Source organism: Bactrocera tryoni, chromosome 3 (genome assembly GCF_016617805.1).
Source record: "Bactrocera tryoni isolate S06 chromosome 3, CSIRO_BtryS06_freeze2, whole genome shotgun sequence".
Classification (NCBI taxonomy): Eukaryota; Metazoa; Arthropoda; class Insecta; order Diptera; family Tephritidae; genus Bactrocera; species Bactrocera tryoni.
The window spans coordinates 73,604,546-73,630,947 of NC_052501.1; the positions used below are offsets into that span (position 1 = coordinate 73,604,546).

At 37.2% G+C, this 26,402-nt stretch overlaps 1 protein-coding gene across 7 annotated transcripts; it reads left to right on the top strand.

Moving 5' to 3' along the window:
- Positions 1-3,330: 3,330 nt before the first annotated feature.
- On the top strand, positions 3,331-24,576 carry LOC120771038 (serine-enriched protein). 7 transcript variants are annotated; one of them, XM_040098834.1, is made up of 10 exons: positions 3,331-3,861; positions 8,231-8,500; positions 11,360-11,539; positions 13,065-13,223; positions 16,134-16,172; positions 19,876-19,993; positions 20,553-20,884; positions 20,954-21,094; positions 21,324-21,373; positions 21,551-24,576. In XM_040098834.1, exons 3-10 carry the CDS (start codon positions 11,369-11,371, stop codon positions 24,471-24,473), a joined length of 3,933 nt encoding a protein of 1,310 aa, XP_039954768.1. In that variant the 5' UTR covers positions 3,331-3,861; positions 8,231-8,500; positions 11,360-11,368; the 3' UTR covers positions 24,474-24,576. The 7 variants fall into 7 exon arrangements, with proteins under 7 accessions (XP_039954768.1, XP_039954763.1, XP_039954762.1 ...); XM_040098829.1 differs by having other exon boundaries at positions 3,331-3,640; positions 3,691-3,861; positions 21,324-21,595; XM_040098828.1 differs by having other exon boundaries at positions 3,331-3,636; positions 3,691-3,861; positions 21,324-21,595.
- Positions 24,577-26,402: the final 1,826 nt, after the last annotated feature.

A 26,402-nucleotide genomic window follows, 5' to 3' on the forward strand; every position in this document is an offset into this window, starting at 1 on the left:
TCGAATCTCTTATAAGTCTGGCCGTCCATCTGCCGCGACTCTCATTCTACCATCTTCGTTCGCATGCGTCGTTGTTGGCATTAATAGCTTTCACTTTTCTTGTGTGGGCACTCCTATGTTGGCCATTTGTTTGTTAAGATAGCAGGTGATCTTCGCTGCCTTTCCTGCCGCGTGCAGGATTGATCCAGTCTTACGTCAAGCCATGTTTATGTCCGAATCGTGATTTGATTCACCCTTCTTTGGACTTCCTCTGTGTCTCGGACTACTTTTAGGGTATAACTGGAACTAAACTCGTGATACTGAGCGACTTTCACTATTATTTGCTTCCAGAGAGTGTTTTAGGGTCTACAACTTTTTCGTACATACAAATCCCTGTTATCTTTGTTACCGTAAACCTGTAAGTAAAATCACTTGTGAGTCAAGTATTCATTTTCGAATGCGTAATTTCTCTACTCTAACATTCGAGAACATACTTGTAATTCAACCGTTCATGATGTCTCCGGTGTTAAATTAATTCCGGTAAGCTGTTTTCTAAAAAAACCGTTAGAGTTTTTCACTACTGGTTCGTGAGTTTAAGCAGACTACATCACTAGAGCGCAAGAATAACTTATCTTATGCTTAACGTGAACACTGCTGTATCGAAGTATAGATAATTTCGTCCGAAATTAATCAGGTTTGAGTCCATCGACGACAAGTAAAGTCTGCTGTCAACGATGTGAAATTAAATTCGACATGCATTATGTTTATTCCAAAATGTGTTACAGAATAGCTGATGATGCCAGTGGTCGGGGTAGATATTGCTAGGGTTGTTCGGGAAACAATTTTCGTAAGATTTGTTCATAGAGGCTTACGAGTATTTAATATATCTTCGTAATTTGTCGGGTTTAAGACGACTCTTTATAAATACTATTTGGTCTATGATTAGTAGTTAAGATAAGATATATAGACGAGGATTACGCCGCTACCTTAAATCTAGCATGTCCTCTCTTAAATCACAAATGCTCACCTAACCTTAGGTTATTGATAAAGTCCAGTATACTGCGTCCTGCGTTTGCAGACTGCTATGCAGTCAATTAGCAGGTGTTCTGGAGTTTAGGGCTTCCTGTTGCAGAACCGGCAATTTGCGTAAGAACCTTGGCACATGTTGTATACGTGTTTCTTCAGCTTACAGTAGCATGTGTAGAATGCGACAAGTAGTCTCAACCTATGCCTAGGGAGGCTGATTACGTATTTAAATCTGCTGATGTTATAATCGCCCCTTAGGAACTTGGCATGTCTTGGAGTTATTGCCAAAACCTGGTTCTCACAACAGTCGAGTCCACGTAACCGGAACGGACCCGGATTTTTATCCGGCCAAGGACAACAACAACAACATTGCCAATACCTTTCACTGCCAACTCTTTCTTCCTTGCAGAGCAGCTCTTTTATGAACTGAGGACCCACCATGATGAAGGGTTCAGGTGGCCCAAGCCACCGCCCCACACGTGACTATCGGTCGCACGATCATAGTGTACAACCACCTAACACTCCTTGGCGATTGGTAAGGTTCCTGAGGCTGGGCAGGGACCTACGTCTCGTCAGCGGGACGATGGTCGTCTTAGTGGGGTTGATGTTCAGCTCAACCACACTACACCATTCTTTAATTAAGCTTAAGCCACTTTGTATTAAGTCTCAGTGAGTGTTCCCGTATCCGCGTATCCTTGACAGTGAATCCCATTGCCAGTTAACAAAACTAGTAGGTCATCCATGTACATATGTAAAGCGTTCGGTAATAATTGTTTATCGCGAGCAAGTGTTTTTGATTGGTATAAATTATTCAAAGAGGGTCGGGAACGACGACCTACTTACGAACCAAGTCCGGGACGGCCATCAACATGAACTGATGATCAACACGTCAACAATTTAAAGGAATCTGTGCTTTTGAATCGATGATTAACAGTCAAAGAGCTTCGTAAGTTTTGCGCCAAATTTTCAATTGATATCGAGCCGCATCACCTGATTTAGTTCCGTGTGACTTCTGACTATTCAGCAAACTCCAACGACCGCTCCGGTAAAGCCGTATTAGGTTGATTGTGCTGATATATATTATATTAAGTACTATTTCTAATTCCAAAATGTTACTAAATTCAATAAAGTTTTGTCTTATCAAGTTCAGTGCATTTCTGGGTTTATAGAAATCGCAGCCAAGTTCAAGTCGCCACCTGGTTGTCATTGACAGCTGTCAAATGTGTTTACAACTATTGCCATGCGCGCGCATTGAGAAGCAATTTGCAATAAACCACGAAGTAAATATGAAAAGAAAGGAAGCTAAAGCACAACAAAATGCTAAACCTGAGAGAGAGTCACTCATATGTATGTATGTATGTATAATCAAAAGGTTAGGAAAACAAATATGTAGGTAACTAAATATGTTTACCTCCGAATAAACAAAACAACGTAGTATTTGACAACTGAGGAAAATGAGAGCGAAAATGGGCAGGAAAATTTGAGAGCGTAATTGAGAGCTATTAAGTGACTGTACATAAACTAAATTATGATAACGGTATATAGCACAATATGGTGGCAATTTCATTAATAATTTACGAAAGAAAAATTTATATTTTAGAGAGTGTGTTTGTGTGCATATTTTTATTTAAAAAAAAATTTTGAAAAAATTTCAAAATTAATTTTTTTTTATTTTTTGTTTTTTATGCTAAATCTGTAAAATTCAAAGTCACTGCTTTATCATCAAGGGCGTCTATGCTTACATAGAGCAACACCTTGAATTTCAAGGGCAAAAGGGGGTAGCGTTTTCCGTCATACGCCGGAGGTGACTCCATGCCGAAACGACTATCGCACACAATAAATAAATACGTGCCACCTTTCAAGTGTGTACGTGCCTCCAACAAACTGTTGCAGCTTGTTTTGGACGCTTTGTTGTTTGAGAAGCATCGCTATTTAACAACATCGTCGTGTCGTTGCGCTCGTCTCGTGTAACGAAAACTCGCACGTCGTCCACCAAAATATATGTGGATGTTGTTGTAGAGTTTTGGTCTCAGTAGTGGTTTTGGTTGTAGCACCAGCTTTGAACTCGCCACATATTAATCGATTGCAAGCACTCCCGCCGAACTACCGAATTATGCGCGCGTCGGCCTTGCACAAACACACACGCACTTGAGAAATGCACAAACGAACGCGCTATGTCAACTAACTGAACATTATACACACATAGGTGTATACCGTTATAGGCGCTCGGCCATGTGGTGGCATGCGAGCCAACTCCTTTTGATGTAGACACCCACGAAACACGAAGCTTCCGCCGACACCAGGCAACAGACTAAAAGTGTCCTTTGCTCGCAACGGTTGCACTCGAAACTCGCGTACGGTACTTGTAAACGTGGGCTAAAGCAACTATCAAAAATACATATACATAAAAAATATTGAATTTTTGCAAATTGTAAAGTGAAATTTTGAAATCTTAGCAAATATTGAAAAGTAAATCATTCGTGTTTCGTGCAAAGTCTGCAGCGGAGAAGAGTTTTGTGTTTGCTTGTTTCATTTGGCAAGGCTTCATTTGCTGCTTCTTTATTGAAAATTGAATTGAAAATTTTTTCGTTTTTAACACAAGCACACATAAAAGTGGTGGAGAAATCTCCTGTAGGTAGTAAAGCCAGCAGTAAAAATATTTAATTTAAAAGAAAATATTCAAAGGTACGCACTTCAGCGAGAACTACGCATTAGCTAAACCGTTCAGTGGCTGCTCAGCACCTACACACATACACAAACAGATAAAACTGTAGCGCGTCTGCAATTCAAGGATACAGCTTTGCTGGGCGCTGCTTTCAATTCACATTCTTCTCACACAGCGGCCAAAGCGTAAAAGTAATGCAAATTTTTTTCCATAATATTTTCTTTAAATTCCTTAAATCCATTTTTGCCATTTTTGTTAGCACTTTTTCTCTGTTTTTTCTAAATCTTACACGCACACAGAGTTGTAAATACATACCACGCATACATACACAATTTTTGTATAACTGTTTGCCTCCTCCCTCTCAACTAACATGCATAGTTTTTTGCTTGCCTCCGACAGCTGTGAAGTAATTTTTTCCTAATTTTCGAAAATTTTATGAAATTTTGTATAAAATCCTTTAGTCTCGCATTAACATTTATAATAACTTTTTTATTATATACTATTTTTTCGCTATAAATGTATAAAAATAAAATAAATAAAAATTTTAAAGCATACTAGTTAAATTTTAGTGAAAAAACTCAGTGAACATTTTTGTTATTTTTAAACTGTTATATTAAAATAGATTTAAATCTGCGCATTAAACGCAATAAGAAATATCTTGTTTTAAAATCGATTACCTAAAATTTAAATATTAATTATTTGGTCTATATATACGCATTAATACATTATCTTTGTATTTTCGACATTTATATATATTTTATATTTGTATTTATAATATTTACATAAATTATTGAATTATTGAAGACATTTTAATTCGTTATACATTACATATTTTAATATAATTCTAATATGAAATTTTCTCATATTTTTTTAAAATGGTATTGGCATCAATTCAATAAAAATTACAAATAAATATTGTTAAACTATCAAAAAACTATTAAAAAAAATTAACAAAATAAAATGTGTATGTATAAATAAATATATTAAATTAAAAATAAATTTAAAAGGAATTAATAAAAAAAAATTAAAAATCATAAATAAAAATAAATTTAAAATATAAATTGTCTAAATAGTAAAAAAAAATTATAAAACAAAATATAAAGCAAAATTTTAAGTAGAATTAAAAACATTTTATTAATAAAAATTAAAAAAATAAAATATAAAGAAATAGCATTTAAAAAAATATAGCAAAAATCAAAAAATATTTTTATAATTAATATTAGGTATTAAAATAAAATAGAAACTTATAAATAAAAACATGAATTAAGATTTTATAAAAAAATAAAATAATAAAATATTGATTCTGAAAAACAAATAATTTTTTTTTTTTTTTTAAAAAGTAAATAAAATTTAAATAATAATGTATTTAAAACAATTTTATAAAATAAAAAAAATATTTTGATAAAAAATAAATAATTAAAGAATTACAAAATATTTTAAAAAGTAAAATTAAACTTTATAATAAAAAATCTGCAAGAAAAAACTGAATTAACAATCTATAAAAAATAGCAAAATATGAAATAAAATAAATATTTCTAAAAAATAAAAATGTATTAATTAAAAAATACTGAAATTACAGAAATAAAATTTAGTAGTGAAAAACGAAAAAAAACTAATAAAATTAATACAAAATCATTAGTTGAAATAAGACAAATTAAATATTTCTGAAAAATCAAATGCATATATGTATAATAAACTAAAAATCTGTTTGATTAAAGATATTTAGTTAATACTAATGAAATTGATTTGGAAATAAGAAAAACAAGCAAGGAATGGCTAAGTTCGGGTGCAACCGAATATTTTATAAACTTGCAACTTGCAAGAATCAAAGCCAGGTGTGAAACATCCATCAGAGAATCGGAATCTAAGCAATTATGGATATATTACATATAATATATATAATAAAGATACAGGGTTTGTTTGGAAAGTAATAGGACAGATTTTCTTCCGACGCGACTGTACTTCAGAGCGTGCGCGCACCGACTAGATTCGGTAGAGGGCATTCTTAGCTATACGAACGAGCGGCTGGTCAGTTGTCTGCGAGCATCTGGAGAGTCAGGAGTAGAGTCGCGCGACGTGTTTCCGACAAGCCGAAAATGCAGAGTTCATTAGAGCAGAGGTAAGCGATTAAATTCTGTGTGAAACTCGGTAAATCTGCAACAGAGACGTTTGATATGATCAAGCAGGCTTACCCAGGTGTTGCTTTAACAAGAGTGGTGTGTTTCGGTGGCACCAGGTCTTTTTGGAAGGCCGGGAGGAGGTCGCTGATGAAGACCGTGCTGGGAGACCTGTAACTTCAACAAATACCGACAATCTGACTCGTGTGCGCAAAGTTTTGAACTCACACCGTCGACTAAGTATTCGTTAAATTACCAAGATGTTAAAATTATCAAAATTTGTGGTTCATGGAATTGTGAGAGAGCACTTGAACATGCGTAAGGTGTGCGCGAAGATGGTATCAAAAGTGCTCAATGACGACCAGAAATTGTGGCGAGTGGAAGTGTGCCAAGAGAATTTGAATATGTTTGAAAGTGTACCCAATTTTTGAATAACGTAATCACAGGTGATAAGTCATGAATCTTTGAGTATGATCCCGTGACAAAGACGCATTTTGAGACGACAGAGGGGATCCAAGCAGCATGCACCTCGATGCTCAAGGTTATTCCGGAGATGCGTTCCATGACGCCTTCAATGCTTGAAAATCGCGCTGGCAGCGCTGTATCGACCCAGAAGGAGCCTATTTTGAAAGCTTTTAAAGAATTATATCGATTGGCCCAACAAATTTTTTTAAAACGTTCAGTCCTATTACTTTCTGCACAAACCCTGCATACTGTTACGAGTAAAGCCTTAATTTTTATTGAGATAACTCACATATTGGCCGATATATGCAGTATAAAGTCACTCGGAAGTTTGAAAATATTTATATTAGGTATATGTAGTCATAAGTATTGACCCGATTCAACGCATTTTTGACACATAGACATACCATTATAAGAGAGAGAGTCTAAATATTCGGTACTTAGGTATTTAAATAGTTTATATTAGACTGAAAAAATTTTCGATGATAAGGTACTAGAATTTTCATGATGGTATGTAATAAAGAATCTACGAAAATTCCATACAGCTTTACTTAAAAAGCCGAATATCTCGAGAAGTATTAATGATAGCGATTTTGATCTCGGACCTTTTTTGTAGCAAATAAAATTTCCTACAAGTTCGTCATGTACATTTTTTCTATGGCCCTTGTTATTTACGAGATATGTACAAAAAAATGCAAATTTCGTTGAAAAATCAGGTTTAGAGCACCGTACTACCTCGCCGGTGTGAGTTTCGACTTTGCCGCAATGGGCACTTTTGTAAAGTGTTCAATTCTCAGGAATATGTGTCTAAAGTGAAAGCGATACCATAAAATGCCTCTGAGCTATAGAAATTTAAAGACAAAAAATCACGATTGTCTTGTATTTTCAATGGAAAATTTTTACATGCCTTGGTCCAGTCCTTAATGTTAATATTAAGGGCTCAAATTTTCAGTGAACCTTTTTTAGGGTATTTCCAAGGAAATTTCATGATGGGATTGAAAAAAAAGAATAGTTAAAAAAAAATATCCTAGTACAACCGTTAGGTAAGTAAAACTATATTCCAGAGTATAAATGTTGCAAGAGTATAAAAATTTATGTAAAATGGAAAGAGCGAAATAAATTGAATTTTACCCCTTTACTTTTCAAGATTATGCGCGTGAGTGTTTCATACATTTCACGTATATGCATATGTATGTATGTTCGTATATTAGTGTGTAGTACATATGTTTATAGGTTAGCCGATAACTAATCAAATTTTGCTCACTGTAGCGAAAATTTGGGTCAATATCTCTTAAATGAGCAACGATACATAAGCGTAAATAGCAAAATACATAAGTATATATATAGATACTTAGAAGCAAGTATAGTATATAAATATCTTTATGTATCTGTACTGATGTATCCTATGGTGACAGCAAGAAATAGCAATGCATTGTTTAAAAAAAATAATTAATTTTGCTAATTTTTAAATATATAAAGGGTATTTATGTAAGTTATTATATAGAAAATATGTATATATTGATATTTAATAGTTATTTTGCACAATCCAGTGTCCTTTAGAAAACATTTAAGTAATTTATAAATATACATACATATAAAATATTTTTCTTTAAAATTTAATTATTTTTCGCCGCAAAAATTTTTATTATATTCTTTTCCCACACATTTTGAAATTCTCCTCCCTCTCGCACATTTCAGAGTACTGCAAGTACCCACCTCACCCTGTGGAACCGTACCAAAGCCACTAGATCAGTCAAACACTTTAACCCTTACACTACGCCACCAGCCCCGAAATGGCATGTGATTTTTCTCGTGCATATTTTTCGCAATTTCGTTTAAATTTTTTCTTCTTCATTTTATAAACTTTTTCCTAAAAGATTTTATTATAACCTTTTTTCTAAATATTTCTCAAAGTTTTCATTCCCTTACGAAATTTCTCCCATTTACCCCTCGCATTCGTTTTCTCTACGTGTTTTTGCAGTTTCTTCCCCTTAACGTAAATAGTAAATAATAATTAATATTAAATTGTTTTGCCTGTTTGTATATAATCAATTGTTGATATAAAAAGTGCATAAAATATTTGCAAAATGTTTTCCAAAATGTTTGTGAAATTTAAAACGAAATGATATGAAATCTAAGTTTCAACGGATTTTCGCAGTTTGCTAGAATCCGTTAAAAATATTGCAATTTACTGGCAACAGAAGTGCAGTAACAACAACAGTAGCGTGTAGCTAGCAATTAAATTTAAGAGGTAAGTGAGTAATCATTAAAACTGCTTGGTACAGGGTGTATCAAAAACCGCTATTTTTATTCCGAAACTTTAAATTATTGTGATTCTTCACAAATTATTTGAAGTAATTGTTGTATACAAAATCAATGAAGTGGTCATTACATATTATTGGTTAGAGCAAATTGGAGTTATTTTTCGAGCATATCAGTTGTATAGTTTTAATTAAGTCCAAAGATTTGTCAGAGTATAATTGATGCACGGAGTTGGAGACTTTCAGTACCCTCAAGTCTTTCGTCGGCATGTCAGGATTTTGCTTGCAGAGAAGCCGCAGTGAATGAATGGACTGAAGTTAACTACGGCCCACCATTTCCAGAGCGTTGTGGCTCTCAATTGAATCTTGAGAAGAACGCATCCAGCAGTTTCAGTTCTATCGCCTGCCATTTCTCATCTATAATTTGTTCGTGGATGTTGCTTCGGTCATTTTGTGCCAAGATTAAATCGCTGACCGTTGATCTTTGATCGTCGAGGGAGGACTTTAATTCTTAATTTAAGGGTTGACATTGTTGATGTTTCCAAAATAGACAAAATTATCTACGACTTCCAAGTTATAACTGTCAACAATGATATGGGAGCCAAGTTGCGAGAGCGACGATTGTTTGTTTGATGACAGGAGATATTTCGTCTTGCCCTCATTCACTATCAGACACATTTGCTTCGATGTTTTGTTTAACTTGGAGAAAGCAGAACTAACGGCGCAGTTGGTATAACCAATTTTATCGATGTCATCGGCGTACGTACTCTATTGAGCTCTGTAGCTGGTATTATTTTTTCCAGCAATATATTGAAGAAGCGGTAATGCCATGTTCAGACATAGCGGCATATTGTGGTCGATTGTGAAATAGGCTGGCCGCTACGATGCAGCACTCCACATCGTACCAGCTGTTCATTTGCCTTTTCCAAAAACCAATGGTTTCCTTTGCAGCTGTACGTAAGGAGTTTGAAATACCGTCCCGAAGTTCCCTTATACCGAGTTGCTGATGACTGCTCTCAGAGAGCAGGAGTGCAAGTCGAAATTGTTGGGCTGCCTGTTGTGATTTCAGCTTCCCGACGTCGAATCTTCCTTGTGTTGTGTTCGCTGCAACAAGATAGTGGCCCGAGTCTATGCTAGAACCTCGGAGACGTGTTTTCCGTCTCTCACAACATGATCGATCTGGTTGGTGGTTTTTCGATCCGGGGCCAGCCAGGTAGGTTGATGAATTTTCCTATGTTGAAATCTAGTACTACAGATAGCCATATTTCGGGCCCCGGCGAAGTCGATCAGCCTTTCAGGACGTTTCATTATGGAGGCCGAATTTACCGACCGATTTGACAAAAGAGTCGGAGCGTAGGCGTGCATGTTGAAGAATCTCTCCCTTAATGAATTCCACACCGAATTTTCGCTCATTTATATGACCAGTGTAGTAAATGTCACAAGAATCTACTCGTGTCAGTTCTTGTCCCGCCCATTTCACTTCTTGGACGGTGGTGATGTCAGCCTTTACTCTTACGAGGACATCAACTAGCTGGGCAATGACACCTTGTCAATTAAGGTACCGGATATTCCAGGAACATGCCCTTAAATCGTAAATCTTAACCCGTTTGCAGGGGTCCTCATCAAAAAAAGTGTCTTTCATCCGAGGTTGTTTTGATGATTCGCCTTTTCAGTTTAGCTCGCCTTTTAACGCGTGTTTTCGGCTACCCAGAGGATACTTGGTCTAAGACCTGAAGTGGTGAACTGCTTGAGCCATATGTAAAAAATTAACTTCTAGCCACTTCCAAGTAAATTGCGCTTGGAGAACTTTCATCTCTTGCGTGAACTTCTAAATATGGCTCCATGCTCCTGAACTTAGCCTTTTCTTATTTGATAGCTGCAAACATTTCTTGATGTAAGGGGCTAAATCAGGCTGAATTTCTGTTTCTCTGAAGCTTTCGTAGTTCGACGCCCAGTTTCATCCACATGTTTAGAGAGATTCAAATTGTTGTCATCATTTCCATTGTCATAATAACTCTACTAAAGTAGGTCACACATTCCGATGTATTCATGGTAAATATGTGAAGCTTTCCAGTGAAGAGAACAGATGTTACTTGACAATATTGGAACTGTCAAAACCGGAAACTATTTCTGCAGTTAGTGTGGCATCAGAATTTACATCTCAATATTTATTCGCCTTAATTAGTTAACCGTTGTGATTAGTGTGCAACCTTAAACTCAATGTGTTTCCAAGGACATGTATATAAATAGACCTCTACATAACTCTGATTGCTCAATAACAGCAGGATCTAAGCTCAAGGTTCTGAAAACACGTACATATAGTATGTACGTGGAAACTGTCTGCTGACGTAATGCAATTTATTTTGCTTTCCGTCGTGTATACGTCATGGAGTTGCTGGAGCGGTGTTGCTCTTTCATATTGTATTAGACATTTGTTGTAGCGTGTGTAGCTAGAAACTAGGCTAAACACCTAGTAGTCTTATGTCAGTTGCATAAAGGCACGAAAATTGCATATACTCGTATGTAAGTAAGTAAGTAAACACTCCCTCAAGTGTTGTGTCATACTGCAAGTGATTTACTTATGTAGAGATGGGCAAAGGTTAGTAGCTGGCTAAAGCATATGTTACACTCAATTTTAGTTGGCATTGCAATAAAATTGTTCCAATCAATGTAAGCCGGTTTGTTCCAAGTCATGTGCCCTCTATTTAATATTGCATGGAATTTTGTAATATGGAATGAAATCTATAATATTTTAGAACATTTTTTCTTTTTTTACAAACATCTCATTTTAGACATACCCACACATTTCTTTTAAAAGTTACACAACTAAATTTTACTGCCTTTCACAGTAACCCCAAATGCCCGAAGCTCTGACACTGCCCGGCATGGCTGATGCGGAGCCAGATTTGTCAACGTTCGAGAATAAGACCGGCTTGGCCGAGGATATGAAATTTCTGGCATCGATGCCAGAGTTGTGCGATGTGACCTTTTTGGTTGGAGATACGCGCGAACCAGTTTGTGCGGTTAAGGTGAGTGACTCTACATATATGGCATTTGGACTTTATATAGAAAGACAGATATGAATAAAGTCGATCTGTAGATAAAACTTGTTATTGGAAACAAAGACAATATATCTGTTTTAGTGAGACGACAGATCTACTTGTATATAGCTTTTTGTATATTATATAACGAAAGGTGAGCATAAGAAATTATATGTAGAGCAAAATACAGTCTACCGAATTTCGCGTGCAACTTCAAATAAAATGTTACAGAGTAAGACGAACGTTGATGTCTATCATTTGAGTCTACCATTTACTACATAAAAGAGGCAAAAATCTGCTATAAAATTCGGCGGAAGGATCATATAACATTTGTCGGAATTGTTGAGGCTTTGAGAGCTCGAAAGGTTTACTTTAATTTTGCTTTATTTGAATCGGCATTCCTATCAAAACATACAGGGAAGTAGGTTATGGTTAATCCTAGAAAAATTGTAAAATATCTCGTTTTGTCTGATTAGTCAAAGTTTCGGATGCGATGACCTTCGGTTGATATAGAAGCTTTGAGTGCTCCAAAGTTTTAGTTTCATCTTGCTTTATCCGATTCAAAAGTAAGGTTATGCTGAATCATTACAAATGGAGAAGATTCGGTGTGGCCTAATGAGTCTAATAAGTAAAATTTTTGGACCCTCGGTCACGATATTTCTTTATTCAACTGTAGAGAAAAATAGTCGAAGTACTGCCTCGAATACTCTCAGAACTTTATACTTTCCATCCATTCGGACGAAAAGTCTTAACTCGCTGAACTATGTTCCATCGAATGCGATATTCCCCGTGGCCAATGCTCAAAGGACCATAAATACCATATAGCAGGATGGGAATAATGAGTGACTTATAAAGTTTGGTCTTTGTTCGTCGAGAGAGAACTTTACGTCTCAATTGCCTACTTAGTCCGAAGTAGCATCTGTTGGCAAGAGTTGTTCTGCTTTGCATTTCGAGGCTGACGTTGTTGTTGCTGTTAATACTGGCTCCAAGGTAGACGAAATTATCTACGAATTCGAAGTTATGACTGTCAACAGTTTTGTGGAAGCCAAGTCGCGAGTGCGACGACGTTTTTTGTGATGACAGGAGATATGTCGTTTTGAAGAAGTCCCACGATAGGGAGTTGCATTGTCTGAAACCTCGTTTTGGTATCGAACGGCTCGGAGTGGTCCCTCCCGATCCCGACGGGGTGTGATATTCGTGCCTGGCTAAAGAAGAAGAAGACTTTGTCTACACTTAACATGAAAATTCGGAAGATTTTGAGCTGGTCCAAGAATTTCCAACCAAGTTTCTAAATTTCTAAATTCTAAAAACATAAATTAGTGCAAATATATAGAGCCTTAAGTTCATACAAATTCAACATTTTGGATAGAGAAAAACTTTCACTAGAAATGCTTTGATATTTTTACAAGAAATTTACATTTTTAATCGCTGTTATTATATACATTTTAAAACAATTAAAGTACAACCTTTTAATAACGTGTTATACTCACCCTTTCTCTTTCTCCCACCACAGGCTGTTTTGGCATCGCGTTCGCGTGTCTTCGCCAAAATGCTATACTCGGCGCCATCGCCGCAACGCAAACGTGAAGCATCGACCAAAGAGAATAAATTACGGCTTTTCCTTAAGCGCTCATCGGAGCCACTGTTGAATCTACAAAATGCAGCACAACAGGTTGGTCTTGGGGGTGGTTGTTATGCTAAAAACAAACAACAATGAAATATTATATAGTATATAAGGCGTATGTAAATAAATGAGTTTTTTTTATGCAACGGAAGTACATATATACAAGTTTTGTGTATTGTTTTTATGTATATACGTTCAAAGTCCCACATATACATTTGTAGCCATGTATGTGTTTTGTCTCTCTATGTTTAAGTGGTTTGAGCGTCTGCGTTATGTTTGTGCGTTAACATGTGCGTGCATAATACTGTTATGTGTAACAGTTTGTACCCAAAAGTATTTCCCCCGCAGCATTTATGAAGAAATTTGTAATCCTAAAACTTTTTGGCCCCGCAATCATAAATTCAATAAATTTTCCTCTCCTCGGTGTGGAAGTTTTGCTGTTTTGTTTTCGAAAATAATGAAAAGTTTGTTTTGTTGTGTGTGTTTTTGCCAAAGAATGCTTTCATCTTTCTGTTATAAATTAAGAGGGCATTAAGGAAGCAATGCTACATAATTGTACCCAAAAGCCTCTAGATAATCACAGCAATTTCGGTATAGATATGTTTGGCAGATTAAGATGAGTATTATAAATGCTGTATGATTTATAACTGGGTATTTATTTATTTTGAAAATAAAAAACGTAATCCCTACCAGTACTCTTATCGCTTCTGTGGTGCTGTATTATAGTAGCTTTCTTCTACCTTAAGGTTCTTTTCGATTTCAGTATCGATTGAACATATGTTCCAAGATAAAGCCTGCCTAAAAATCTTCTTTTTCAAAAAGTTCTGTCCTTCCCTTTACCTTTTCCTTTTCCTTTCCCTTCTTACTATTCAATCTCTGTCATAATGAAATAAAAACAAAGTAAGCTCTTCCGGTTTTCAATTTCTGAATTAAATCGAAGATTTTATTTGGCAGCAATGAGAGATTAGGGTCTTAATATACTCAGTATTATTCGATAACATGTTGTCATTTTGTATTTAATTTCATCATGCCGCTCTGACAGTAACCTTTGTCCCTATTAGGAAAAGTAAATTTGTTCGAGTTTCTCTCGAGTTGTATTTTTCAACAGCTTAACCATCGGCTATTGAAAAGAACGGGCAATAATCACTTGGTGCTATGTTCGGACCATCAGGCGAATGCATGCGAACCTCCCAACCAAGCTCACAGAGCTACTAATGAGTCACTATCCTTGTCTGTGATCTATCCTTGGCATTATGAAACACAATTACTCTCCCATTTGTCAAAACTGGCCGCTTTAGGTTGTATGTTTCCGCCAGACGTTTCATTTATTAACAAGACAGATTCGAAATAAGCTTTGACCAAAGAGGAACCTCTTATAGTATATGACTGTCTGTCAATCCCATATAGAAAAGCCTTCTTGACCGTCAATACTGGCTTGCCTATCGTTTGAGCCGGTTTCCGTAAATGACTCACTTTTCATCACCAGTAAGCGCAAAGGACCATAAATTTTCCGCAGAAACTCGCAAACTTGTAACGTCGACCCATCAGATGTTGTCATCGTCCATGCCTCTGCACCATATATCAGGACGAGAATAATGAATGACTTATAGAGTTTGGTCTTTGTTCGTCGAGAGAGGACTTTACTTCTCAGTCCGAGGCATCACCTGTTGGCAAGAGTTATTATGCGTTGGATTTCATTGCCGACATTGTTGTTACTTTTAATACTGGTTTCTAGATAGACGAAATTATCTACGACTTCGAAGTTATGACTGTCAGCAGTGACGCGGGAGCCAAGTCACGAATGCGACAACTGTTTGGTTGATCACAAGGAGATATTTCGTCTTGCCCTTGTTCACTACCCATTTGCTTCGCTTCCTTATCCAGTCTTTAGAACTCGCCTCAATCCTTGTCTCGTTCATCGCACTTCTTGGTAATGTCAGTTTTTACTCTTACGAGGACATCAAGCGGCTGGGTGTCGCCATATTCTCAATAAAGGGTCCCGACAATGCATCGTAATCCTTAATGCGTTGGCCGTGGTCGTCATCCGAAGCTGTTATTTCCTTTTCATTGAGAGCGTTTTTTACGTGGCGGGTCCAAACTCAGCGCATAACCCAAGGGAGTGATAGTTCGTCTTCTAGCTTTTGCTCGCTTTCAAACGGATATTCTTTGGCTAACCAGGCTATGACCGGAAGTTGTGAACTGCTTGTTTCATATGTAAAAGAATCGTTTCTGGCTACTCCCAAGTGAATGGCGCTCAGAGAGCTTTCCTCACATGCGTTAACTTCTTTACAAGGCTTCATCCTTTATGTAGCTAAATACAAAGCAAATAATATTGCGCTGATGAAGCTTTCAATTTGGACTATGAGGAAAAAAACTGTGTTGATGCTTGCAGTGAAACTACTGGTCTTCTTACTCTGTTATTTATGGGGTGATGCTTCAAGCATCTGATCTACCCTACCTTCTTGTACCGTTTTGTACTGTTTATAGTGTTAACATATATCACAAATTACTCTAAATTTACTGCTCAATAACAAAATGAAATCCAAGAAATTTGTATATATAAGTATTTTAATCATTTCCATATATCCTGTACAAATTTCAATATATCTATATGTACATATGTTGAAACCATTCCCTGTATTTTGTGCTCCACTTATTGTAGCCCCCCAATTATAAACTTGAAATTACTCAAACACCTTTTTATTAAAAAAAAACGTATTAAGTAAAGTATTATAACTTTCCAATATCCTCCCATAATAAACACATAATCGTACATATTTATACAAATAAATGCATACTTATACAATTAAAAATGCATAGTGTGAACACGTCATTATATACTTATACTTTATATATATATACTTATATAAATATTCAATACAGAAATACTTGTACAATCACATAGATTTTTAATGTACAAAATATATTTTTTGTTTGAATTTATTCTTTATTTATTAGAGGAGTGGTTTTACCCAACAATTAGCTCCGATACCCGAGGTAAAAATAACAAAAGTGAAATAAATTATTAAAATTTATTTCAACTGAAATATCTATTGCATAAAATTGTACAAAAATCTATACCTAAAGTGTTTTATTTGCATTCGAAATTGATGTTTAGATATTTAATTTTTTTTTGTATTGCAAAAATCTTATACATACTATTCACTTCTATTCGTAGACCTCAAGATTGTGCTGATTGATTGAAGTTATTGAAGCTGCAACTAAATGTTTTATATAAAAAAGATCATTAATTTTGACGTTCTTTAATATATTGAAACTCTCATTATTACTGCTGTAACTGTCTGAACTTTTAGAAGAAACGTTAGAGCTGTCAGCATATGGCAGTCGAATACTATTGTGATTTTCATTATTGCTGTCAGAATGTTGACATCAATTACCATTGTCATTATTGCTATGAGCGTTCTGATTGTCATTATTTCTGTCATAATTTTGACATCAATTACCATTGTCATTATTGCTATGAGCGTTCTGATTGCCATTATTGCTGTCAAGGTTCTGACATTCACAATCAGCTGTTAAATTTCCTATATATCATTATTACTATGAGCTTTTGTCGTGTTAATAATATTGTGATTGTCATTATAGCTGTCAGCATTGGACGTCAGCAATCAGTTGTTAAATTTCATATATAGCAGTTTGCGGTTATCTCAATCAGCACAATCTCTGTAGCTTCTACCTGAAGAGCTTTTCATATTTTTTGTTGTGTCTGACGTGCATTGGCTTCTTAATAACTGTGCATTTGAATTTAGTAAAAATAATGTAAAATCATTGTCAAAATGCAACTCTGTGTTCAAATATTGTTATGAATTTATAAATTTCCTTCGATTTTCTAAATTAGTTTTTGCACTTTTCTGCTATAATTTATTAAGAATTGGCTGTGGCTTTATAAAAATAACGGCATAAGTTAACTATATTGAGTTTTTCAGGGCTTAAGTTATACTGGTACTTTAAAATTTAGTTTAAAGTGTGAGTCGAGCATATTTTCCACATGAGAAGCTCATGTTCAACCCCAATTCAAGTGACAGGAAGGCAGGAACCGGATAAAGCTTAATAACATTAAGCTCGCCATTTGCGATATATAATTAAGCCAATTTAAATATGATAGATTCTTCAACTAATAAAAAAACAAAATTTTGTTTTACTAAAACTCAAGACTACATCCGTCAACTTCAATATAATTTTGCTAAGTTAAATATTGCAAAAGATGTTCCAAAAAAGGTGCAGGTTCTTTCGTTTATTAAACGTTACTCAATCCTCGTTACTTTGATCCTTGATTTCAAATTCGTTATAACTCGTCGATAAGCAACTTTGAGAAAAAAGCGCAATGTATGTTTCAAGCAAAGAAAAATAATATAATGCCTTTATGGATACCTCAAATTATTGCAAATTTTAGATTTCCATTTATGTTTTGATTACAAAACCTCTACAAAGACATATACTCTTACCGGCATTACAATTACTTTGCATGACTTCTCATTACTCCTTTTTCATACTACAGTTGATGTGTGTTGTTGTAAATATACCATATACTATGCGTATGTTTATTTTTGTATATAAAAGTACTTCATAACATAAATTCTATTATCAAAAATAATATTTATGAGCGATCAACCGCAAGATCTTCGACTGTGGGCGAAAAAAAATAAGACTTTTTAATTTAAATTTCGCGCGAAAACGGAATCGGAACGGTACCGAAATGTTTGGAAAAATGGACAAGGCCTTTGGTGATAATTGCTTAGTTCGAGCCAGCGTGTTTAATTGTTACAAACTATACAAAATGGGTAGAGACCGCGTTGACGACGAACCAAGTCCAAGACGGCCATCAACATCAACTGATGATGAACACTTCAATAAAATAAAGGAATTGGTGCTTGAGAATCGACAATTAACAGTCAGACAACTTACTGGCATCGTTGAAATATCGAAACGATCAGCGAAAACCATTTTGAAAGACAATTAGGGCCTAAGAATGGTTCCAATCTAACTAAATTTTTATGAAAAACAGCGTCGCGTTAATGTCTGTGAAACACTGTCAGGATGTCATGGAACGTATCACTACCGGTGATGAGTCTTGGATCTATGCCTACGATCCGGGAACAGACGATCAATCGGCCGAATCTCGTAGCAAAGATGAGCCGAAGATAACAAAACCACCTTAAAGCTGGTCAAAAACCAAGGTTCCGTTGACAGTTTTCTTCGAGGTGCGGGGCAATCCGTATTCCTTTCGATCGGCCAAACTCTCAACAAGGAATACTCGAGTGTTATACGTCGTTTGCGCGTAGCTATTCGTTAAAAGTGGCCAGAATTTTAGGTCAACAACTCTTGATTTTTGTAACACGATAATGCACCGCCGAAAATGAATTGATTCTTCGTGAGTTTTTCGACACATTTTTAACCAACATCGTGTCGCACCCAGCGTATTTGCCTAATTTAGCTCCGTGCAACTTCTGGCTAAAGGCATACGTGCATTGAAGGCTTTTCCGGCAATAGACTCTAACAACAGTTTCGAGGGTCGGAAAAAACGTTGGGACAAGTGTATTAGGGACAAGCGGGATTACTTTGAGGGGGACGACATTGATTTTGAAGAATAAGTCTTACTATTTTTTGCTCATAGTAGTAACTCATTTTTCTATAATATATATTTGACCTATATTTTCTTTTGCATTTAGTTTTTGTAAAAATTTTGTTAAACTAAATCAGACTTTACTCGTTGTAATACCGGAATGATTTAAGGGAATAAAGTTACAGGGTTGTCACTTAAGAAGTAAGATTTCTTATATTTTGGACGGCTTGCCAACTTTTTAAATCTCTTTTATTTTAAGGATAAAATAAAATTTTGTAATTTGAATATCAGCTTAACAGGATTTCGAAAGATATACCTTTGTGATATTTTTGGGATTGGTTTGGAACTTAGCTTTTAACTGTTATGAGCGTGATAAAAGCTGTTATCAGTAGAAACCCTTTTTGACGCGTGATTACTGTTTTACTATATAGGAATCATATGATGAAAAGATGTCCACAGTGAACTGTATAGACCTAATATTTAAATAGAATTAGTTCAATGAACCTTAATATTTTTCGGAAGCGGTCTTAAAGTTGATGGATACATAACAGAACTTTCTACTTTATCAGGTATTCGATAAAGCTGGTGGGAATAGAAATTGTATGGGACGCAAGGTGCTTTGCTGACTTACAAGAATGAATGCCGGAGTTCTGTTTCACAAAGGACTGCAAATAGTAGTCTAAGTACGATATCTAAATCAGCCGTCGAACCTAACCTTATTTAACTAGCCCTATAGAGACCAAGTGGTTTCACATTTTAAAGCATGATGATTTCCAAATAGAATTTTAAATTCAAAAATACTCTAGCTTTGAGAGCATGAAACCCAACGTGATAGCTATTTTTTTAAACTATTTTTCCAATATTTATTAATCAATATTCTTTATATTCCTAATTACCCAAAGGTTTTGTGTCTATATCGTATACAAACTTTATCATCTAATTTAAGACTTTAATATTAATATAATACATAGTATGTCTAACTGTGCCTATAGTTACACAACATCTGTCGTCTTCATTCTATATATACTGCAATAACTAACTATTTAGCTCTTCAGCTTTGAATGTACCCCAAGTTCAGACTGACTTAACTCAATTTCCTACCTTCACTTATTCTAGCCGGCTGGACAGCAACATCAGACGCTGATTATTGAGGAGTTCGAACCGGATGTTTTCAGGCAACTGATAGAGTACATACACACCGGCTGTGTGACGTTGCAGCCGCGAACACTTTTGGGTATGTACGAGTGATGGAAGAAATAGAAACTTGAGGATGCAGTGTATATTTATTTAAATTGAAATGAAGAGATACTTCTTGCTAAAGGAAATTTAATATATTAATGAAATAGTTGACTCAGCGTTTTGGCTTCCGGAGATGAGAAATGAGTAGTGGTTATTCTACTGCAGCAATTTTTGGTGCCTGTTGCAACGGGTATTGTCAAAACGGACTGGTTTTGTGAGGCGAAAAAGGTTTTTAGTTATTATTCGTATAGTTTTTGGTTACTATGTATAGTATAACTCATTGAAGTCACATAAGCGATATTCGTTTCGATAATAACTTAATAAGGAGTAAACTGTATGAGCTTTCATTCTCTAACATAGAGCTTTCATGTCTTCTAAGACAGTTTTTGCAATAGAGGCCCGAATTCCTAGCGCTTTAAGTAGCTTTCGTTCTTTAACTTAGAGCTTTCACGTCTTAGAAAACAGAGGTCCTTAATCACTAGCACTTCAAGTAGCTATTAGTAAAGTCTCGAACTCTCAATTCCATTAAAACTTCTTTTCTATTCTTCCTTCAGGCGTCATGAACGCGGCAGATTATTATGGTTTGGAGGAATTGCGGCGCGCTTGTGCTGGCTTTGTGCAGTGTTGCATCAATGTAGACACTGTCTGTGCGTTGCTCGCGTCTGCCGAACGTTACATCCAATATAAATGTACCAAGAGCCTCGTACAAAAAGTGCTGGAGTTTGTGGACGAGCATGGCAATGAGGTACTTAATTTGGGCAGCTTTACCTTGCTACCGCAGCATGTGGTACGTCTGATATTGGCGCGTGAGGAGTTGCGCGCCGACGAGTTTACTAAGTTTCAGGCGGCGCTCATGTGGAGTAAGAAGTATTTCGACAACAATCCGGTAAGTTAATCGATAAATCGAACTCAAGAAAGTAATAAATTAATTAACAACTGTACAATGTGGTCGCAGAATATTGATATGAAGGAGATTTTGGGCAATTTTCTGGAGTACATTCAGTTCCATAAGATTCCGGCAAATGTACTGATGCGTGAGATTCATCCACTGGGCTTGGTGCCATACTCGATCATTATGAACGCATTGGCCTATCAGGTAAGCGCGTGCTTAAGCTCTACAATACACTTTGCTTTTGGCCTTTCGTACATGTTGTTGAAATATATTACTTATAAAATATAATATGAAATTTATTTATTAACTAAATAATAAAATGTGTTAAACGGCATTGGTGCACTACCGGAACGTTCAATTTCGGTACATGTGTGCTGCTGTCGTTCCACCACCCCTTTTGTCCCCCCTTTATGTCTGATTCTAACCTTTGCAGGCAGACCCAGAAAGCATCGACCCCGGAAAGCTGTCTCCCAACTCTAGTCGAGTGAGGCGTGCACGTCAAAATCAAGGCAGATCGATGTCCGTACAGAGTTCCTTGGACCCCTACGGTTCGAATACAACATTGAGTTCAAGCGGCAGCAGCGACCCCACCAGCGGCCCGCACAATAGCAACTAACATAAGTTGAACGGCCCCTCCTCCTCTTCCACCCACCATTCATCCTCGCATGGCCGTCATAAGCACCATCAATCATTACCAAAAATTCGCAAAGCCAAATCTCAGAGTTTCCGCACCCGACGTAGTCCATCTGAGCGCCGTAGCCCAAATGCCGCACCCATATTTGGTCAAGCGGCAAATTTGACATTAAACACCGCCCAATTGGCGGCCAATGATAAGAAACGTAGTCCACTTACACCAAAGAGTCCCATACTACCACAACCTGAATCGAAAAGTCCGGGCAGTACTTCGCAGAAAACGCCGACAACATTATCCCGACAGGGCACATTACGTGCTTCACATCGCCGCAAGAACAGTATGACTGGATCATTAGTGTTGGTACAAGGGCGTCGCAGTCCAGTGGGCTTTAATGACCGCAGTCCGCAAGGACGTCGTAGTCCATTGATAATGTCTAATGATCGCCTAAAGTCACCGAATGAATTGCCTGTACAACCTATGTTCGGTTTGGGGCTGCATAGCCCGACCGCGCGTAGTCCTACAGGTGGTGCACGTAGTCCTACATTAAGCATGCATACACAGGAACGACGCTCGCCCATCGGTGCTGCGGCGCCTGTAGAGTTCGGCCAGCCACGTCGTAGTCCCACTTCAACTGTGCATGTGCAGGATGCACACTACGACGAGGGGGAGCCAGATGAGAATGGTTTAGTGCGCTCAAGCAGTGGCATAAAGCGTCCATCAATCAATCTCTTCACACCTATTTATTTCGGTGGCGATAAACGTAGTCCACTAACAGCTATGCCTATACCACCAATCACTGTCTCCAATCCGACGGAAACTGGCAGATTAGCTGAAAAGATTGCAGAATCAAATGCAGCGGCCGAAGCGGCACGCGAACTGGAAAGGCAACGTGAAGAAAAAGAGAAACAAGAAGCGACAGCGGCGGCTAAAGAACCAACACCTGAGAAAAAGGAACGCACAAGTGTCATGAAGGAAATACTTGCCTTTGTACGTAAACCATCTAAGCATATTTCTACGCGCACTAATCGTTTCGCTAATGCTTTTACACGCGCCGAGTCCGGCTCGTCATCGGGACCGCTTATTAGACAGAGTACTTTCTCAGCTAGTCCGGCCGCTTCATCAACTGCGGCGAAAAGTGCGGTCGTAAAGCAAATGTCCGAAGTTGCATTCGAACCGAAGATGTCATTGAAATTCGCACACTATGCAAAAATGTCACTAAAATTACGTCGATCTGCCAATGACGATAAGACGAAGCAAGCAGCTGCAGCCAGCACATCGAAGCGCGCCAGTGCCGACTCCAATTTCAGTAGTAGCGGCTTGGATCCACATGATGCACAGGTAGGTCGCGCCGGTGGCAGTCTCGGCGGTGGTGCCGGCTCCGGACGTGCATCACCGCTCGGCGAACTGCCATTCGAGTTGGCGAATGTGCATTTCGAAAAGGTCGGTGAGTCATATATTAAGCACGAGAAGATACACGAAGAGGAGTACGTGGACGAAGCCGGCACCACAACCGATACAATTGTCACCAGTTTAGTAGAGGAGATCACAAATTCGCTTAAAGTAGTCTCGTTGTCAAGTGAGAACGCACAAATAACACATCATTTTCAACGACGCTCCGAAAGTCGTGAGCCTATTGAGCCGCGCATAAGCGAAGAACGGGAATCCGATTCGAATGACCTTGTAATTCCGGAGGATTTCCGAACTGAGCTAACCGAAATTTTAAAGTCCTATGCATCAGAACCAATATATGTGAATTTGCAAGTGTTGCGCCGTGAAACTGAAGAGGCCGAGGCTGCAGCAGCCCAGGCCTTAGCTAAAGCAACGGAAAATAGTTTAGCGACCGAGAAATCCCCATTGCAATGTCCGATTATTGAGTTTGAGCCGCCTTCACGGCGTTCTTCATTCGATCCACCGCGATCGCCATTTTTAGAAAATTTGCGTAGTCCCGGTGCTGATACTGATAACGATCTAATCAACTTACAACGTTTAGATTCTGGTGGTGATAGTTTCGAAATGGTTGAGGGTGATCGTAAATCAAGTCGCGCCGAGTCAAGTTTCGACTGTCCCTATTCGTCACGTGACACTAGCTTTGACATATCCCGTTATCAATCCACAAGTTATGAAGATCAAACTTCAAGCTTTGAAATTGTCGACATGGACGATAAAAAGAAGTCGAATATTGACTTGCGTAAATCCTCCATTGAACTAGTCGATGCGGAGACATTTCAACGCAGTGGCTATTCTTGTGGACGCAAGTCCTCTTTAGAAACACACTTTGATTATACACCCTCCGATGCGAGTGGTATGACACCCGCACGCTCACCCAACTTCCCAGTGAGCAAGAAGCAAAAACCCGAAACTCTGCGTGCGCTTCGCATTTCACCCTTTAGTGCCTTCTCACGTGCCCGTAGTCCACTATCCAATCAGACCTCCTCAAACTACAGTTCACGTGACAGTTACGATTCAAGTTCGTCTTATCCACACTCCGCGCCCAGTCACCACGAACCGCAGCGCAGTCCGTTCGCCGATCCGACGAAAAAACATTTTCCGCTCACTATCAAGCAACGCGAAGAGGAAGTTAAGACTTTTCTCTGTACTGATCAGCGTTGCGCTTCGATATTTGAGCCACGCCCCAGTTCGGTATTGACGCAACAACTCTCAACTGGTTCGATGTCTACACCATCGGGTTATGGCAATGGTACACCGTGCCCGGTGGTGTGTAGTGTAGCGGCCGGCTTTTCAAGCGGTAGTGAATTTGAACCACCATCACCACGTCGCGCCGCTAGTGCGTCCCCCAAGCATACTTTCACTTTTCGCATAGTTATGAAGAAGGTCGATAGTTCGCCGGAGGCTTTGTGCACCGAGCGACATCGTAGCCGCATATTTGATAGATACCGGCGTAGAGATAGTAGACGCAAGAGAATACATGAGGCTGGCAAGAGTTTTTAAAGGATGTAATGGAAGGTATGCTATTTTTGTTTTAACGGGACCGTGGTTTGATAAAGCGTAGTTATAAGCGGAAATGAAGCTTGATCTTGGTGGTAGGAGGTTCATAAATCTGGCAAAGTAAAAAGTGGTAAAAATTGAGATTGGGTTACATATCTTCGCTTCTGCTACGAAATATGAAGATTAATAAATAGCATAAAGATGGAGCGAAATTATATCTGGTTAGGGCTGATTGGAATTATTAAGGACCTATATATTCGATCGAAAATGTGTAAAAAAATATATAAAGCAGTTTATCAAATAATAGCAATAAAAAAGAGTTGAAGAATGTCGGAAGAAAATGTGAAGTTTTGGGAAGAAAATGATTTGATTGCAGTAAATATTCCAGAGAGAAGAATCGAAAGGTATTTAGTTTTGAAACCCGGCAGATGAGACTTAGTATAGGGTATTAAATATTGCTGGGTAAATAAAGAACCAGCAGGAGAACTCATAGTAAACGGATTATCAAGAGAATAAAAGAAAGAAAAAGATAAACGTTTGACAGCCAAGAGAAAAGAGAAAGAAAATCTAGATACGAAGGATAGCCAACTTTAAATTGACGCGTCGAAGTCAAAGTAAAAAAAAGAAGAGATAAACGTTTGACAGCCGAGAAAAAAGAGAAAGGAAAACAAGGAACGAGTGGAGATTTCGGGCAGAGACAATTATTTTCAAGACAGCTAACTCTAATTTGACTTGTCGAAGTCTAAAATGCTTTCAAAACTACTCAGTCCACAGTTCATGCAAAGGACTCAGAGGTAACGAGATGAGCAATTAAAAATTCATATTTGCTCAGGGACGTACGACTTGCAGTTTAACAGAAAAGAGAGCAGAGCAATGTGAAAAGAGAATAGATATGTTTATTGTAACTGCGAGAGGTGGATGTCAGAACAAGGAACAAAGATAGGTAATTAATTAAAGAAAAAGCGCATAAGAAACGAATACTATAGAACTATATAAGGAAAATTTGAGGATTTCAGTTTCGTGTGAAAAAAGCGAGATATAAAAAGTAGCCGAAATTTTCATGTCTTTCAGAGCATATATGTTTGAAAATGACCAGTATTGCCATACAGCCACAGTACAGGGACTATTTAGTAAATAGTTAAATGCAACGCTGCAACTGAATTCTAAATTTAAAACTCAGCATGAATGTATGTAATTTATAAACTAGTAGGAAATTTACTTAGAAACTGTTAACTAGTTGTATGTGACAAATGAGAGCAAAAGCGAGTTATTGGTAATGAGTACAAAGAGCAAAGAAGAGCAGGACATGAGAAAGTACGCGAAAAGCAAAGATGTGAGAGTAAGTCAAAAGCAAAGATGAGAAAGAAAGACAAAAGCAAAGTTAAGAAAGTGAGGCAAAAGCAAAGTTAAGAAAGTGAGTCAAAAGCACAGTTAAGAAAGTGAGTCAAAAGCAAAGTTAAGAAAGTTAAAAGCGAAGTTAAGAAAGTGAGGCAAAAGCAAAGTTAAGAAAGTAAGTCAAAAGCGAAAATGAGAAAGAAAGACAAAAGCAAAGTTAAGAAAGTGAGGCAAAAGCAAAGTTAAGAAAGTGAGTCAAAAGCAAAGAGCGCAGTCTTAAGTGAAAAAAGGGAACTAGAGCAGAACTAGAGAGCAGTGCAAGTACGAAGGAGCGCTAAAACGTATTAGAAATCGTACGAGAAGGAATGCTGTTGTTGTTGTAGTTAAAATAAATAAAATTTTCTCCAAAACTAGAAAGGAAGTTGATAGTCAAATAGTAAATGTGAAATACAAAAATATACAAATGAAATTTTTTTGCATACATACATATGTACATATGTGTCGAATATGTACTGCTTCAAGTTTTTGCAATTCTCTTTATGAAGAAAACGTTAAAAAACATGTATATATATAGAGAGAGTTAAAAAAAAATTATTA